At 35.3% G+C, this 18506-nt stretch overlaps 1 protein-coding gene across 8 annotated transcripts in view; it reads left to right on the top strand.

The window, feature by feature from the left end:
- CACNA2D1 (calcium voltage-gated channel auxiliary subunit alpha2delta 1) overlaps nt 1–18506 on the top strand; it is a 501837-nt gene that overhangs the window by 258808 nt on the left and 224523 nt on the right. For all 8 annotated transcript variants that reach the window (XM_050782803.1, XM_050782805.1, XM_050782801.1 and 5 more), the window contains exon 4: nt 17470–17529. In XM_050782803.1, the coding sequence (XP_050638760.1) occupies nt 17470–17529 (60 nt within the window). The remainder of the gene's footprint in view (nt 1–17469; nt 17530–18506) is intronic.

Raw genomic sequence — 18506 nt, 5'->3', positions numbered from 1 at the left:
TGCATAAGTTACCCAGTCTATGCCATTTTTGTTATAGCAGCCCAAATTTAGCTATCAATTGTCAAAGTAATCTACACAGCTCCTAAAATCAAGCTCTACTAATAGAAAGTAGGTGATCAATAAATCTGCATTGACTTACTTGATTAAATCAAATTGACTGATTTAATTAATTAAATCAATTCTAATTCATTGATGGCTATCAGCGATTTCCTCTGAAATCTTGACTATTAACATCTTTTTTTTTGGCAATGTTTATCCATGTATGTGATTAGCTTTTGACCTTCTGTGATCTCATAATTGAAAATGCTAACAAATCTTATCTACAGATGTTGCTGGAGTAATAAATACTATTGTACATCATCCTTATTTCTGTTGTTAACTTTTTGGTTAATTTAAATCAGCCTACATTTTTTCCATGCCTATTCTATAGGTTAGATTGTTTTTAGGCTTGTGATTCTGTGCTGCTTGAAAAGATTCCAATGTAAAATTTTTCTGTGCAGTTGTAAATTGCAGATGAGTAATAAATGTATTTATTATATGGATTATTGTGATACTTACCTTCAGCCTTTGGGATTGATTGATGGTAGAGACACAGATTTCATACATATTCAGTTGAAAATAGGGTTTTTTTTTTAATATTTGCCAATTCAAATGCCAGATTTTATATGACTAATGTTTGTGAAAAAGCCAGATATTTGTGAGGTTGAGATACATGGATCTTAAAAAATCATTTATTATCATTTGCAGCCTTAAAAATGGATCAAGTGTTATGGAAGGAAAAAAGAAGTTTAGAGATCTAGAGTCATTGAATACTAATGAGTCTTATGGTTCATCAGATGGTTTATGTTTGTTGTGACATTAAAGCTTCATCATAAACGAGAATATTTTGCATTGTTATCGTTATTTTTTGAAGAAGGTATGGCTTAGAGATTATATGTAATGAGTGGAAGGGCCACATTCAGAATTCAAATCAGTGTCTAAATCCACAGTGCCTCTTTCTTGGACATATCATAGTATCACATATAATAGATCTATACATGTTTGCTATTATAATTGCTATCAGATTGCTTTTCCAGAAATCCTCCATTCTGTTTCTTTTGTCCTAACATGTTCCATCTATGTTACCTAGCTAGGTGATAAAATAGTGTATAATAAACTTTTAATAGCTGTTTACCAAAAAAAAATTTCTTTGAGACTATCTCTATACATGGTAATGCCCTCGTACCTCAGTCAGGTCTGGGGTGTTTCTGAGCCTCCTGTGGATGGTTTCTACACCCATAATGCCAATGGCAGGAAGTAAATACCCTGCAACCTTCACTTTGCTCTGTAACATACATCAAAGTATCATTGCCTTGTGATTTTAGTCCTTTACAGAGATATTGGTGAAATAACTTATAATGGTTTCTTTCAAGAGTCCTTGAGGTCTGGTATAAAGACAATCAGGGGGCATATTTAAGAGGTTTCACTCAGAATTAACCTTGTCTACCTTCCCCAAATCTGGCCCCTCCCTCCCTCCCTCCCTCCCTCCCTCCCTCCCTTCCTTCCTTCCTTCCTTCCTTCCTTCCTTCCTTCCTTCCTTCCTTCCTTCCTTCCTTCCTTCCTTCCTTTTTTTGATGGAGTTTCACTCTTGATACCTAGGCTGGAGTGCAATGGCGCAAACTTGGCCCACTGCAACCTCCACCTCCCGGGTTCAAGAGATTCTCCTGCCTCAACCTCCCGAGTAGCTGGGATTACAGGCATATAACACCACACCCAGCTAATTTTTGTATTATTAGTAGAGATAGGGTTTCACCATGCTGGTCAGGCTGGTCTTGAACTCCTGACCTCAGGTGATCCATGTGCCTCGGCCTCCCAAAGTGCTGGGATTATAGGTGTGAGCCACCATGCCTGGTGTGGCCCATTTCTTTAAATCAAACGTGTTTGCCTGTATTTTCCCTTTCTTTAGTTAAAAATCGTCTCCTGAATGCTTGGAGATACCCTGGATAAATATTAATAAATCTCTTAAAAGAACATCTCATCTGCTCTTCCAAACTTTCACATAGTGAATACAGTCTGTATGTTCAAAGTAACCACTGTCCTTGCCCTTCACTTGCCTTTTTAATAATAGATATCATGAAAGTCTCTAGAAGAACTGACAGTTGAGTTTCTGAGGAGGCATTCCTATGCTTACACTGTACTTTTGGTCTTTTCTTCTTCTTTTTCTTTTTTAAATCTAACCCTTTGTTCCATTGTTGATATTTATTATTTTTTATTGATTGATAGTAACATTGCTCCTTTTGAGTTATCGGGGTGTGTAATGTTTATATAGCTTTCTGCTACACAGCCCTACCTCCATTTGGCCTAATGTTCCAGCCTCTGAATGCTGCAGCCAGGTGGTGGAATGCAGTGGGATAGTGGGGGAAAATACCAGATGAAAAAGGATGCTACTAATTTAGAAAATAAATATAAAATTAAATAAAGGCTGAGGGAGACTTTTTCCAAATTCTTAATTGGTTATTTGACACATAGCCATAAGTATGCTCTACCGTATGTAGAATGAGAAAAAATTACTCCTGTTCATAGTTTGTCTCCTACTTACGTGATGTTGAGAGTAAGTTGTATAACTTCTTTCATCAGGCAGGGTAGAGACAAGGACTCTGGAATAGGTAACCTCTATTTAAATTCCAGCTGGTCCACCATTTAGCTGGTGACTTAAGGGGGCTCAAGCTCGATAACATCTGTTTACTCCTCTGTAAAATGAAACTAATGGGAGTATGTACTAAGTTTGTAGGAAGTATAGATAATTTCTGTAAAGTGCTTGGTAAAAAGTAAGTACTGAAAAGATATCAACCCTTCTTTATTTATTTCTCATTATGATGTTCAACTGAGATGCCATGTGTAAAAGAAATTTCATAAACTGTAAAATATACACATTTTAACCATCATTATTCTTAATAACATGATGTATACTGTATAATGAATATAATTTTAATTTTTCTTAAAAAGGAAAAGAAGAAGCCTTTTTGAACTTTGTACTTGAGACCTGAGAGCTTAAAATTTTGTCACCGCTTACAAGTTTTATATCTAAGAAATGTGAGTGGAAAATTACAGGATAATAGTATGAGAATTATTAAAAGAATCTTTGATAATGTCAGTTACTGAAGCTTTTACCGAAATCATTAAAACTCACTTAAGAACAAGAGAAAGAATAATAGTATTACTCAAATTAAAATAAAAACTAAAGACCTACTGAATATTTTACAGCATTTAAAAAATCATGTTCTCTAGAAAAAGGGGAAAACAGAAGTGGCACATTTTTTTTTTCAGATTATTAGTGGATGATGTTTCTATCATTTAAGAAACCTAGTAAATTTATATTTTACAAATTTGATTGATTGATTTACACATCACAGTAATTTTCCAACTCCTAGGAGGAAAGATTATAAAGTGAGAGGGGCACATAGTACACACTTTGCCACAGAATGTGATACATCCGTCCCCCTCCATGTATTAACAACAAAAAAAGAGGAAAGCGATGTTTCCATAGCAACATTAGCAAAACAGAAAATTTGCCTACTGTCTAAGATCACACTTTTCATTTTTTTTTTTTAAACCATCCTACTCACTGAATTGGCAGCCTGTGCAAGTTAATTAAACTCAAAGGTAAATTATTTAAAGGTAAAATAAGATTAATATAACAAGTCAGGAATGATAAATAGTTTACCACCAGTCAAAGAATAGCCCAAGGTAACTGGAAATGAATCCCCTTTGATATAAGAGTGTGGGTGGTGGGAGGAGCAGAGCTGGAGATGACAAATCATTATTGTAAAATTAAAAGGACTGGAGGTGGTTCAGCAGACGGAATCTCATACAATCTTGGGAGCGTAACGTACATTGACCACAGTGATACATACCTATTTGATTATACCTTCCATGAAATAAAAGAACCCTGTCCTCCTTTTCCTCCTTCTTCATTCATAATAGCTAATGTTGAATCAGATGTCACTGCTCTGTTTTGCAAAAATCTCTTTTTTTGTAATTTTTTTCTCAATTTTTATAAAAATTCGTGAAAAAATTCTGTGAAATGGGTATTATTGTCTCCATTTTACAGAAGAAGAACCAGAAGTTCAGAGAAATTTTAAAAACTCTCCTTTCCCCACATTTTCAAAGTCAGTGTGTGTTTTATGGTTTCTTGTATTCTTAATTGCACAAAATTTTAAAAATAAAAACCAACTTGAGAATTATATTCAGAATAACTGAAGTGAACACTTGATGATATTTTTAGTTACCAATTATTGGGACATTACTGCATTTTCTAATCCTTTAAATTTGTGTGTAGTATCTGCCCATCTCAAATACCTATTTAAGACCAGTTTGGGGGCAATGGAAGATAATGGATATCTCTCTGCCAGCTGATTTGGAAAGTTAATCATTCAAACTGTTTTAAAACTCTTGGATTATGACAAGGTCAATATAATGATAAACACTTTAGGGATTATAAAATGTTGAAAAGTAAATTATATGAGAAAAGTGATGGTCCTTACTGATAAAATAAACCTTTTAAGTTACTTTTCACTATGGAGATCAAAATAAGTTTTCCTGATTTTATCTACCCTTCCTGCGCATCGCTTTTTTTTTTTTTTTTTTTTTTTTTTTTTTTTTTTTTTTTTTTTTAAGATGAAGTCTCACACTGTCGCCCGGGATGGAGTGCAATGGTGCAATCTTGGCTCACTGCATCCTCCGCCTCCCAGGTTCACGTGATTCTCCTGCCTCAGCCTTCTGAGTAGCTGGGATTACAGGAGCACACCACCACAACTGGCTATTTTTTTGTATTTTTAGTAGAAATGGGGGTTTCACTATGTTGGCCAGACGGGTCTCGAACTCCTGACCTCATGATCCACCCTCCTCGGCCTCCCAAAGTGCTGGGATTACAGGCAGGACCCACTGTGTCTGGGCAATCAACTTTTATTCATCTCATTTCATATATACATATGCAAGCTTATGCATGTATATGTAAATGAAAAGATTTGTAATTAAAAGTATGTTCTTTTGTCAGATGTATACTAATTTTTTGTATTCTTACCTCCCACTAAGTTCTTTGAACAGAGTTGAGTTTTTTAGATTTACCTTTTATTCCTTCTTAAAATTAAATGCAGAAAAAAGTACCAAAAATAAGTTTCAAAGGTACTTCTTACCCTATTATACTACATTTTACATTTTTTTGTTCATTATGTCAATTTAGATCATGTCCAGTTACATTGTGTTTTTGTTATTTTGGTAGAATAATGAGACCCACATGAACTTTGATCCAGTTCTAGAGTTTTATAAAGACAGAACCTTATATGCAAAAATCTGATAGTGAGAGGGGGCCTTTCCATATCTTTTTCCTTTTTAAAGTGGTTGTGTAGTTTAATTCTTTTACCTAATTCCTACAGAGATTTGATCATTTTCTTACGAGTATAGCAATTTTCTTCCTTCTACCTTTTATAAACTTTAATGCATTTGGCAACCAGAATACTAAAACAAAATGAAATCCTGAAGCCTACACAAATTCCTGCAAATTGTGAGTAGCGGGCTCACAAGGACAAACAAGTTTGAGCATCCTACATCCAAGAAAGAAAGGAAAGAAGGAAGGGAAAGGAGAATTATAAAGACTCTACATATGAAGCAGTGTGTTACAACAGTACATTTCAAAGAAAAAAATTAAAAAAGATAATTTTAGACAACTAAAAAATGAAATTTTGTTAATGCCAATTAATAAATTTTAGGACACTTTATTGAGGATTTAATAACATTTCCAATATACCATTGATTGTAATATTAATATATTATGCTATCACTTTACATATTTTGTCTAAAAAGCAAATATCATTTTTCCTTTTATTTTACTGTTTTAGTATTAATGTTAATTGGCTCAGAGACAAAGTTCATCAAATTACAATAATCACTGAAAGTAATAAGTTACGATTAAATTTCTGAATTGGTATCATTCCAGTGACTTCTGTTTCATTTACAAGGCTTATTTTTTCAAAAGAGCTTTAGAACACAGAAGTTGTAATTGTTTTATTTCCCTCAGATATGAGAGCTTGCTTTTTTAAGATAACCTAAAACTTATCCTTGAACGGTTCTGTGAAGCTTTCTTTTAAAGCAATGCTTCTCAAACTTCAGTGCACATTAGAATAACCTGGATGTTTGTGAAACCATGGCTTCACAGGGCCCACTCCAGTAGTTTCTCATTCAGTAGACCTAGGGAGAGATTTGAGAATTTGCATGTCTAACAAGTTGCAGGTGATGCTGCCCCAGCGGGTCTGGGCACTTTGAGAAGTACTGTTCTAAAGACATCGTGACTCTTAAGGTCCAGAATGCAGAGTCACTAAAGAACTGCTGAAGACAAAATAAAGATGACACCAGTTAAATCATAGTGAGAGTCTGAAGCCAGAGAGATGGATCAGTGAACATTTTGACAAGCTGACTCAGCCAGACATGGTGTGTCATAAATTTGTTTAATATAGTTACTGCCTTGGCATCAGTTTCTAGGCCTGACATAAGTTGTTTCAAACCCAGTGACACCCCATCACTTTCGGCCTGGTTAAAACTTCCCCTCCTCTCGTAGTTTTTGATACGACCCTTTTGTTTCTCGTTTCACTGATGCAAAAAATTCCGACGTGCCCCACAGCCGCTGACCATGAGAAACCTAATGGTCAACACCAGAGTTACATAAATAAGTGCCCCCTTCTGGCGTGTTTTCTGCAAACTAGCCAATCCGCAACTCCTGGGAGAAAGCCCGAGAACCTTAAGAAAGGCATAGTCCCAGGGATCCTCCTCACTGTCTCTGCCTGTCTCTGTCTCTATTTCTCTCTGTCTCTCTTCCACCCACCTGCCACCTGCTGGTCGAGCTCCCTGTCACCTCTAGACTTCCCGTTGGCCTCTTTTGGACACCCCCAACCTCTCTGGGATCTGTGAGTAATGCATTTCTTGTTTTATGCATTTTAGTTTCACCTCGCATTGTGTCTTACCCGTCCCATAGGCCTAATTCCTCCTCACAACCCACCCCCTCATCAGGGCTCTCCCAGAGAGTGACTTTCTTGCTTTCTGGCCACTCTCAAGAGAGATCTCAAGATCAAACTAGAAAGAAACTGTAACAACAAAAATCACAACATGGGTATCAAGAAATGTAAAGGGTCTGAGATTTTGCCCTAATTGCAAGCTAACGAGCTAGCCGACCACAATTTCATAGATGCAGGAGACTCTCTGAATCACAGTGGACCTTATGCCTCATGGCACAGTAGGCAGCACGAGCTTTGTGTTCGCATCAGTATCTCTGGACTCTCAGACCCATCGAGTATGCTGCTCAGTGGCCCAAGGGCCTGTGGTATATGCAATGGGATGAACCCTGAGCTTGGGAAACCCCAGTCATTTAAAGGGGTCTGCCAGGACACTGCACTTGCCCCAGAGGATCACTTTTATTTTTCTGGGCAACAAACAAATCTGCTCTCGCTCTCGAGGGAGACACTATCTCTATATTCCAAGGCAGTTTGCTATGCATTCTTGAAAAACTAGTCTCTTTGCCTCTGTTCATGTGACATGCAGAAACATGAGGGTCCAAGGATAAATTTCTCTCAGTGTGGTGATTGAAACTGGGACTAATTCAGAGGACTAATATAGTCAAAAGAATTCTGAAGTTTGTAATATTAGCGAAGGTATGCCCTTTCCAATAACTTTATTATGGAAAGAATTTAAGATGGCTTTTTTTTCTCTCAGGTGTGTGTAATATTTTTTCGTGATAATAATTTTAAGAATTCAGTTTATTGACTTTATGACGAGTCTCTTAAAGTCTCTACCTTAGTTTTTAATATATAATAGCTTGTATTTATTGAATACTAAGCACATATCATATTTACCCCTTATAATACAAAATGATATATGCACTACTAAAATTCTCATTTTACAGTTGAGAAATTGTGATAAAAGTTATTAATTTAATATGTTACTGGTCATAAGTGGCAGAGCTGTTTTTGCTATATTATGCTTCCTTAGTTATTCATAGTAGTAAAAAATAATTGCTAGATATGTGAAGGAGTGGTCGCATGGGACATACAACAACCAGTTTAGGGCAACTTAGGTTGGTGTTTATATGTAGGCAATTTGGTTCCTATGCAAAGTGATTGAAGGCCTTTGGAATTAGTGTGACATACCAGAATGCAGTTCTCAGGCTGAAGAGATATTTGCATTCTCTGAGTGGATGATCTCCTAATGTAAATAGTTTGATGTTGTGACTTAATTTTATGGGATTTTAGACTAGATTATCAGCAGGACTATAGTATAGGAATGGTTCTCTTTTTTTGTTTTTTTTTCCTCTCCACAGTCCATTTTCTCTCCCTTCTTCACACTGATTCCTTCCTGGGTTTTTGAATCTGCAGCAGTCAACATGTAGAGAGTAAGGTAACTGACAGTAGCTAAAATTCTAACACCCCAGAGTGGAATTACATGGATTACTATGTATCCCTGCCACTTACCTGGCCATATTCTACTACTTTTTAAGAGACAGGTAGTGTTGAGTTAATCTAGCAATTTTTAAGAATTAGGTGTTGATGTATGCTTGTCATGTAGGAGGACAGCTTTTGTGGCCAGAAAGTCACAAAATGTCTAAGTGTTATAATACTGAATGAGGATGACTTGGTGAACCTGGTTATAAATGTTGATACAACTTTGAAAATGCTTGGAAATGATTGTTTCCACAATTCTGTACACACTGAGTGCCTACACACTGCTGCACATTGTATAACATACTGGAAGTGCACAGATGTGAAAGAACTGCTTCCTGCACTGAATTTACACATTTACTGATTTAGAGGGAGAGCGAATTGAGTATAGCGTGATGGGTCATGATAGTATAAGGTTATGGAACTAATGAAGGGCATGGGCTACTTTATCGTCTTAGGATAATTATATTGCTATTTAGAACAGTGCTTCTTAAAAAGTAACTCAATCTGTATGTCTAATAGCTCTAAAATATTACCCTCTAGAAGAGTGTTTTCAAGGTTAATCTACAGAAAAGGTGTAACATAGTAAACATGTAGATTTTCAGGAATGACACCAGCTATAGAATCAGAATATTTAGTTGATGGTGGGGTTGGAGGGGTTTTCATCAGCTCCAGATTTGTTGAATAAGTTCAACACGTAATTCTTTGCAGGTGGCAAAATGTAGAGTAGAGCTGCAAATTACATTCACTCGGACAACCTTTTATTTTATTTTGCGCCGTAGATCCCAAAGAAGGTATGATAATAATCAGTTGTATTATTTATTTTATTTGTTTATTTTCATACTGCTAAAAGGAGTTTTGTTGTTCTCACCAGATTTTATCTCCCTTACCCTGCCTTCTGTATTTCAAGAGTCTGCCAGTTCATTCGGAACTAATTACATCTCTGAAGATCAGACTTGAAGCTTTGTGGTTAATTTTAAAGTATTTCGTGAATATGGCAGATCAGGTTGAAATCTATACAACACACTCCAGAAGCTATGAGGCAAAAGTTTTATTTTTCACGTGGCCACAGAGAGAAAAATAAATGATGACTGGCTTGATTTCAGCAAGTTTTATTTATATGTTTTGCATGTATTACACTCCCTTAAAGCTTAGGCTGTAAAGAGAAATTGTGTTTGTATTATGAGATTTTTATTTCCCATAATCTGGTATGAAATCAGTTGTAAGAAAATGATAGCTATCAAAAAGAGTTAATCTGTATCCTTACAATATACCTTGTTCATTATAAGATTTATCTGTAATGTGGCTATAAGAATTTTTTAGGCAAGCATAAGCAAAATGTAAAAACAGCATTTAGTCATCTTTATAAGGGTGGGCTTGCTAACCTATAGCACAATAGTGAGAGGGGATCAGCATGTCTTTGGTTAAGTTGCCTTGCTTAAGTGATGATTTAGAATCTTTCAAATTGCATCACGAATGCCTGTGAAGAAAGAGGGTCTCCTGATGGAGTGAAGGAATAGGTAGGTTTGTATTAAGAAATAAGACCCATTCTATATTCTGTTAGTAAATATGCAATTGATGTATAAAATTTTGATGCTGAAAAAAATCTTAGAAATGGCTTAGCTTAGTTTCCCTGAGGGGTTTTGTCCTCCTCCAGATATTATCTTAACTTTCCAAAACCTTCAGCAAATAATTTCTCATACGCCATTGACTGTAATTTGTTTGTTCAATCCAGACCTTGAAAGGATGATAGGTTTGTTCTTAGATAAATCATTCCTCATGAAACTTGTGGAATTTCTCTTTGCATGTAGCCTATTAGCAAGGAGAATCAACACTATCGATATCAGATGATATTTCCATATTTTAAAAAATACACTTCCAACCAATGCCTAAGGTTATAGGTCAGATTATTATAGTGATTGCTTTATGTAGGGAAATTGGTCAGAAGAGGTGAATAAGGTGAACTTCAAGATGATTTGTAATATTTTTTTTTCTTACATAAACAGTTATAAAGCGAATATAAAGATCAAGGTGAATTCTGGGGTGTTAGGCTCAAGACTGTTTGTTTCTGTGCTTTCCAGTATTTTTAGCCTCCCTAGTACCCTCCACCCCAGACCAAAAAAAAAAAAAAAAAAAAAAAAAAAGAGACCTGTAGCTAAATCTTGTAATTGGCTAATGACACTATTTCTAGAATCCTGCCTGTTCTTTGAGATTTTTGCATCATGATAGAAGCAGTACTTTAAAAATGTATTCTCCATGTGGCAGAACTCACTGAAATGAAGTAAAACGAATAAAGCGTGTATAGTTTAACTATTGAGAAAGCATCTGTGAAACACTGACCACATGATATTATGTGTGATGTGTATGGTATATGAATATAAGGTCACTTTAGAAGCATAGTTAGTAAAACTATGTCTTTTTTTTTTTAATTCTGTAAACTTGCATATAACAAGCCTCGGTATATGTTCATTGAATAGAAGCAAACACACTAGGCTTCTTGTCCTAGAAATAACTTTTCCCCCTGGTCAGGGTATTTATCTAGTTGCTACAATTATCAAATGTTGAAATATGCCAAAGTTAACTCATCCTGGTTAGTCTGTTTACATTTTATAACTTTTAATCCTCAAATCCCAGTTTCCAGGCTGGCTTCTTTTGCTAACAGAACCATTTCAAAGTACTAATAATGTTTATTTGTAGAAACATTTTTAGCAATCTGTAAGTGCAGCACATGTGACTTAAACATATAGAGCAATTTTTCTGCACATTAAGATTTTCATAGTAAAATCCTTGTTCACTGGGATATAACAAATTGTTAGAAGCCTTTGGTAGAATTTTGCTGACCATACATGTTTATATGAATTGAAACTGCATTGTTTCCCATTATCTGGTTAAGGTTATTGGAAAAAGAACATTTTACCTTTGAGATGGAATATTATACTAAATATTCATGGAAGTATTATGTTGTTATGTCTGTGGAGGCCTTCAAAACTGCCTATCAGCATAAGAAATGCTGAAGAAATGTCACACCTTGCCTATACCCTTCCCCGCCCTTTAGAAAAAATAAGGTGTCACAGGGAGAACACAATGATATTCTCTGCTTTCTTATTCTATTTGTGGTAAAATTAAAATAAAATTGAACTTATTTTACAGAGCTGAACTGTTGTATTCCCTGAATTGCATATGCTTTTGGTTACCCTATGGTTTTACAGACCAGAGCTTTTCTGCAGGGTAAAATATAGTGAAAACTTCAGGACCACTAAGATTTTTTTCATTTATTTGCTCGTATTTACGTGTTGAAGAGGTCATTGGTGATTAGAGTTCTGACATAGCCTACTCTGTGGGTTCATGTTTGTCAGGTTCAAATGGAAGCAAAACTTTACTGAGTTTGTATTATGCTGGATATATAGAATGTCAAGTAGAAAATGTAAGGTTAAAAAAATCCTAGGTTAACTTTATCACCTAAAATTGTATTGTTAGTGAAAAGCAGCACCAGAATTGTAAACCAGATCTGTCTGATTTACAAGTGCATGTTCATTATACCATAGCTCCAAAGTAATTGATTGTACCTGTAGGCTTTTCTTTCGGACGTTGAAGTCTGTTCACCTAAGTCTGCTATTTTCAGTAGGTATTGGTAGAAAATTCACATGATTATCCTGATCCTTTTGATATGCTAAGAACTTTTTGATGAAGATAGTAGGTGAAATTCCTAAAGTGATAATTGAATTGTCAACATAGGTATAATACAATTTGCTAATCTGCAATGGGTGTTAACTGTTTGAAGATTAATCACATACCACATGCATATTTTATTTGGATTTGCTGTTGTAGATCTCTATTACCTTTTATTAAAAAGGAAAATCTTGACTAACATTAGCTGAAGAAATTATTTTGAAATTTAGTGATATTTGTTTAAATGGTGTCTGTAAGTCAAATATTTGTATATAAACAGGAGTACCAACATTATGGGAGTCTAACTGAACTGTTATATGATCCCTGATGGTCTTTTTAAAGCTATCAAAAGAAAATTTATCATAATTTCAGAAAGCAGATTTTATCTTTAACTTGCAATAAATTTGCAATCTAGGAAGCAAGTTACTTACATGTTTGGAAAATAGTCTATTTTGTGGAAAAATATATGTAGAATTATATCTTTATATACTGTATAATACTTCTTTCATAGAAGTTCATATCATCTGACAGAATTCAATGCTAATGGAAAAGATGAAGATATGACAAAAAGTAAAGGTTGAGAATGAATAGACCTTCAAGGGAGCTGATCTTTCTCTGATCTGATAAAACCTGTTCCATTCTCTATCCTTCTCCCTGCAGACCACTGCATAGCAAAAGCGTTCTTACTGATTAGCAATAATCTCTCAGGATTTGAGGATAAGACCTGTAAAGATGGTTCCCAACTAAAATATGGTTTTCGTTGTTGCTGCTGACTTTGTTTTTCATTTTTTAGTAATTTCTAAAACTTTGCTGGGGATTTTTTTATTAACCTAAAATAGAATTCTACTAGTGTTTTGGTTTTGATATTACGCTGTCTTCATATATACTGTGATGGGTTTTATGGGAATCTAAAGAAGGGTCTTGTGGAAGGAGCATAAGCTTTGGAGTCAGAAAGTCTGGGGTCAAGTATATTTTTGTTATAGTTGTAAGTCCTTAAAGCCTTTACAGTGATTTTCTGTTTTAAATGTTCAAACCAATAGGTAGGTAGGGATGCATACATTCTTAACACATCTATTACTTTGTATAAATATTTATTTGATAGCCAAAGGATTTTCATATATACATGTGGTATCTCATTTACAACAAAGCCATTTAATAGACCTTGCTGAATATCTTAATATTAGCAGAATTAAGCTTCAAATTTTTCTCATAGGTATTCATTGTAATCCAGGTTTTTTATTTCTGTGTGGTACTCTGTCTGGTTTTAAGGTCTGATGCTGTATTATACTGTGCCATAAATCAGAAAAATGTTCTGTTTTGTTTTTTCTTTTTCTTTTTCTGAAGTAAGTTACTGTTACAGGATATACTTATATAGCCAGCTGAGAAAACAGGGATGTTCTATTGAGCAGATACTCACATTTTATTGGATGTTTTATGTCTCTTTTTAATTTTTTTTTTTTTTTTTTTTGGAGGCAGAGTCTTGCACTGTAGCTCAGCTGCAGTGCAGTGGTACCATCATAGATCACTGTAACTTTGAACTCCTGGTTCCAAGTGACCCTCCTGCCTCGGCCCCCTGAGTAGCTGGGATGATAGGCATGTGTCACCATGCCAGGCTAACTGGGTTATTTTTTTTAGAGACAGGATCTCACTGTGCTGCCCAGGCTGGTCTTGAACTCCTGGCCTCAAGAGATTTTCCCGACTCACCTTCCCAAAGTGTTGGGAGTAAGGGCATGAGCCACGCGCCTGGCCTTTGACAGCCTTAACACAATTCACCAATGGCATTTAATGGTAGCTCATTAGCTTTAAAAATAAAATGTCAGTTGACCAAAACGGAAGTGAATTAAAGACTTAATGTGTCTAGAAGACATGTCAGTTTTCTATAAGTAATGACCAGCTGGTTTTTTGCTGCGAGAAATAGCACCACTGTGACTGTTGACTCTAGTCTCACGATAGACTAAGTATCTAAAGTTTAGTGTTATATGCTTTCTCATGAAATTTGCGAGGTAAAAATATTTATTAATTTCTTCATGAACAACAAAATTAACAGGAGTAGAATTTTCATGATTATATATTTCTAAAATTCCAACCTGGGGATATGAAATTTAACAACTTTCAAGCTTCAGACCAACCTTTTAAAGTGCATAACTTCTTTGGTATACATAACTTCATGCCTTTCTTTATTTTTCTAAAAACTTTTTCAGAGTCTTGCAATACAGGATATTTACTTTATAAAATTAGTGTTCAGAATACATATAAATAAAGCTGATTTGGACTCTCTTCCTCCTAAGGAATTGTGTTAGAGTGTATTGCCATTGTTATTCTGTTTCTCTGGAAATAGTTAACTGTGATGATTACTGTCACTATAACTTACTAAACATGGATTATGTTCAAGTCATAAGCCACGTGATTCTGGGTGAGATCAGTTAAATTGCACTTTCTCATGCACTCCCAAGGAGGAAAGATCTGGTAGAGTTACAGCTGGTGCCTTGGAAACTGCATAGCCCTGTGGGTGAATGCTCACTAGTGTGTTTTGTTTGCTGAAACGGCATCCTCCTGTGTATTCTGAAGAAAAATCTTAATATTCTTCTCTAAGACCCAAAGACATTTTAGAGTTGTAATATTTCTTAATCTAAAAAAGTTTAATATTTTATGCAGTATTTTGTTTAAGTTCTGGAAATCTTTTTTTTTTTTTTTTTTTGCCCATACATATAAAAGTTTAGTTATTATACTGCTTTTTAAAATGGGGAAGATTTATGTTGTGAATTTTGTCAAGAGCACGTCTTTGGCCGGGCAGGAGGGCTCATGCCTGCAATATCAGCACTTTGCGAGGCTGAGATAGGAGGATAATTTGAAGCCAGGCGTTTGAGACCCAACTTTACAAAAGAAAGAAAGAAAGAGAGAGAGGGAGGGAGGGAGAGAGGGAGAGAGGGAGGGAGGGAGGAAAGGAGGAAGGGAGGGAGGGAGGAAAGGAGGAAGGGAGGAAGGGAGGAAAGGAGGAAAGGAGGAAAGAAAGAAGCTGGACTTCTTGATGCACACCTGTAGTCCCAGCTACTTAGGAGGCTGAAGTGGGAAGATCACTTGAGCCCAGGAGGTCAAGGCTGCAGGCCTGCAGTGAGCTATGATCATACTACTGTATTCCAGGCTGGCAGACAGAGTGAGACCCTGTATCAAAACAAATAAAAAAAGAAAAAGCCTTCCTGCTTATTTTCTCATTCTGTCTTCTCTTTATCTTCCCATACTGAAGTGTTTCTATAAAAGAGTTGCTTCCATTTCCATTCTGTTTGCCGTTTTATTCATTTTTTGCTTCATTTTTCATTTGAAGTTGAGTTTCCAAAAGTGTTATGATGCAGTGTTTCTGAAATGTATATGCTCGTCTGTTGGCTTTGCAATTTAGTTTTTGTTTTTGTAGGGAGAGGGAGCCTCCTTTTGGTTACTCTACGTGGTACAGTTTCTAACACTTCCTAGCTCCTTATATATTCCATTTCTGCCTAGTAGTGAAAACCAAAACCATTGTCCTTTTAGCACGCTATGGTACATTTTCACTTAAATTTAGCTTTGGAACTCTTAAATTGAGATCTCCCGCTAGGTGATATTACAGAGTCACTGATAAAACCTATGTAACAGCTTAGAAAAATGAAAAGATTATAACAAATCACAGGGATAGAAGCCAATACATTAACATAAAAACTGATCTAAAAGATGTTTATCCAGTATAGACTAGACCTCCACAGGAAGAACTTATACTGAGGAATAGTTCGTAGATCACAAACAGCATGAATCAATAAACGACTCTGAGATTTGTAATTTTTTAAACCTAACCTGATAATTTCTATACCTTAATAAGTAAGTTTAGTATATTTATTTTATTTACTTTTCTGTTTGCTCAGTTTTATCACTATCTTCTAGCTGCATAAGGCAAACCACAAATAAACTCAACACTGCACTATTTTCTCAAGGGGATCCAGGGAGAAAAGAAAACCATTACTCTTTGAAGTTGATAGCTGACATATATATATTGTTTACTGTGTGCCAAGCACTGTTCTAAACACTTTATAACTCATTTAGTCCTTCCAATAAGCCATGAGGCAGGCTTTTACGTTATTCACATGAGATAATGGGAGAAGAGTCTTAACTTTTTCCAAGGTTGCACAGCTAGTAGTTTGCAAGGGCTGGTATTCAAATCCAGACAGCCAGGTCCCCAACTCTGTGTTGCTAACCATTAAACGTCACTGTCTTATGAAAGCCTATCACATGGAGAACATCATAGTGAAGTTGAAAAATACAAAGAGGGCCGGGCGCGGTGGCTCAAGCCTGTAATCCCAGCACTTTGGGAGGCCGAGACGGGCGGATCACGAGGTCAGGAGATCGAGACCATCCTGGCTAATATGGTGAAACCCCGTCTCTACTAAAAATACAAAAAACTAGCCGGGCGAGGTGGTGGGCGCCTGTAGTCCCAGCTACTCGGGAGGCTGAGGCAGGAGAATGGCGTAAACCCGGGAGGCGGAGCTTGCAGTGAGCTGAGATCCGGCCACTGCACTCCAGCCTGGGCGACAAAGCGAGACTCCGTCTCAAAAAAAAAAAAAAAAAAAAAAGGAAAATACAAAGAGAAAAGTCTAAAAGCTACTGGAGTAGGGGAAAAATGTTTATAAAAAGTAATTAGCAGGCTGACACTAGTATTGTCATCTCCCACTGAACTTAATGGAATAGCATTTCAAAAGTGCTACAGGAAAATAAATTGGCTTATAATTCTTAACTACCTTAGCATACACAATTGAAGGTGAAATCAAGCAATTTTCAGATGCACAAATCCTCTATCAAAGATTATCACTGAAAGAACTACTAAAGATGTGCCTCAGCAAACGGGAAGTTATTTCAGCTTTTGTGGCTTTTGGCAAAAACGCAATATGCAATTAAGAAGGTGCCAAGTATATTAGTGCATATTAATCTCTCAATGTCTTTTTTTTTAGAGAAATGTATGCTCTAAAGGTATTTACTAAAAATAAGATGAAAATTAATATACTCAAGTTTTTTTCTAAAAACTAAAGTATTAGTCATTGAAAGAAAGCACTCATAGAGGACACTATAGCTGATGATGGCAGAGGTAACAAACTCAATGGTATTCAAGAATAGTATATTATTTATATTGCTAAAGAGTAAATATACATACATCAACTTTAGTAGGTTAGATTACTAAATGATTTAGAATTTATGAATCATAAATAATGATCATCTTCTGCTTTTTATGTCCTCATAATTGATTAGAAAGCCCAAGCATTTTATATAACAATTCCATATTATGTGGTCATTTGAATTCTAAGATTTATTGTTTGTTTTTCAGCGCCTGGCATTGGAAGCAGAGAAAGTTCAAGCAGCTCACCAGTGGAGGGAAGATTTTGCAGTAAGAACCCCTTTTAACTACTTAAGTAGCTTGACATATTGCGTATGGATAATTATGTTCATATTAAAATATATTTTAATGATGGAATCTTATGGGATTAAAAATAACCACACTTGTTGCTTTTTAAAGAAATTGCTTTTGGGTAATCAGGGCCAATTAAGTTAGCCAAAATGTTCTTTCTTATGTTCCATATTACCAAAAAAAACAAAAAAAACCAAAAATAAAAACCCTTGAAATGTTCTTCCATAATTAAAGGTACATTATTTATAAAAATACATTAAAAATAGCATTAAATTTTAATATCTGAATAATTTTTGTCGATATTATGAATATACAAGTTGAAAAAAGTTGCCTTTAAGTACTTTGAGTTTTTAAGAAGCAGTATACATATTATAATCACCATGATGGTGGGCAATATAATGAAAGTGAGAATGAGTATATTCAGCTTCTTAAAATTTAATTTGTTTCACTTTTAAGTAATCTCTCTTCTACTCTGTCCTACTTTGAGAAATGCCAGCTGACATTAGCAGTTGCATGTTTTTTTAAATAAACTCGTTTTGTGAACTAAGAGTTACTAGTTTATAGAAATAGCAGAAATTCTCCTTGTGGTAAGGTCTGCATATCTATCATTTATCCTCTTATGGCCAAGGGGCATAGTAAAAAAGATATTTCCTTAATAATCAGAAATTACTTCTATTACATATTTGAATGGTTACAGTTGTAATGAAAGAAAATTTTTATAATTTCTGATCACAGAAAACTTCTAGACAATTCATTTTGGAGATATAACCAACTCCCCTCTACCTTCCCACATTTAAAATAGGTTTAGAATGTGAGCGACAGCTTAATTGTACTCTTTGCAAAGCAAAAGTCTCAAATTTGAAGGTATGTAGTTGTGCTTCAATAGACACTAAACTGAGGTTTAGGAATTAGCACTTCTTTGTGTTGTATGATTATGTTGAATATCAAAGGAAAAT

The sequence above is a fragment of the Macaca thibetana genome, chromosome 3, assembly GCF_024542745.1.
Source record: "Macaca thibetana thibetana isolate TM-01 chromosome 3, ASM2454274v1, whole genome shotgun sequence".
In the NCBI taxonomy this organism is placed as follows: domain Eukaryota; kingdom Metazoa; phylum Chordata; class Mammalia; order Primates; family Cercopithecidae; genus Macaca; species Macaca thibetana.
Note: the sequence above shows the minus strand (reverse complement) of the source record. Positions and strands in the feature narration are given on the sequence as shown.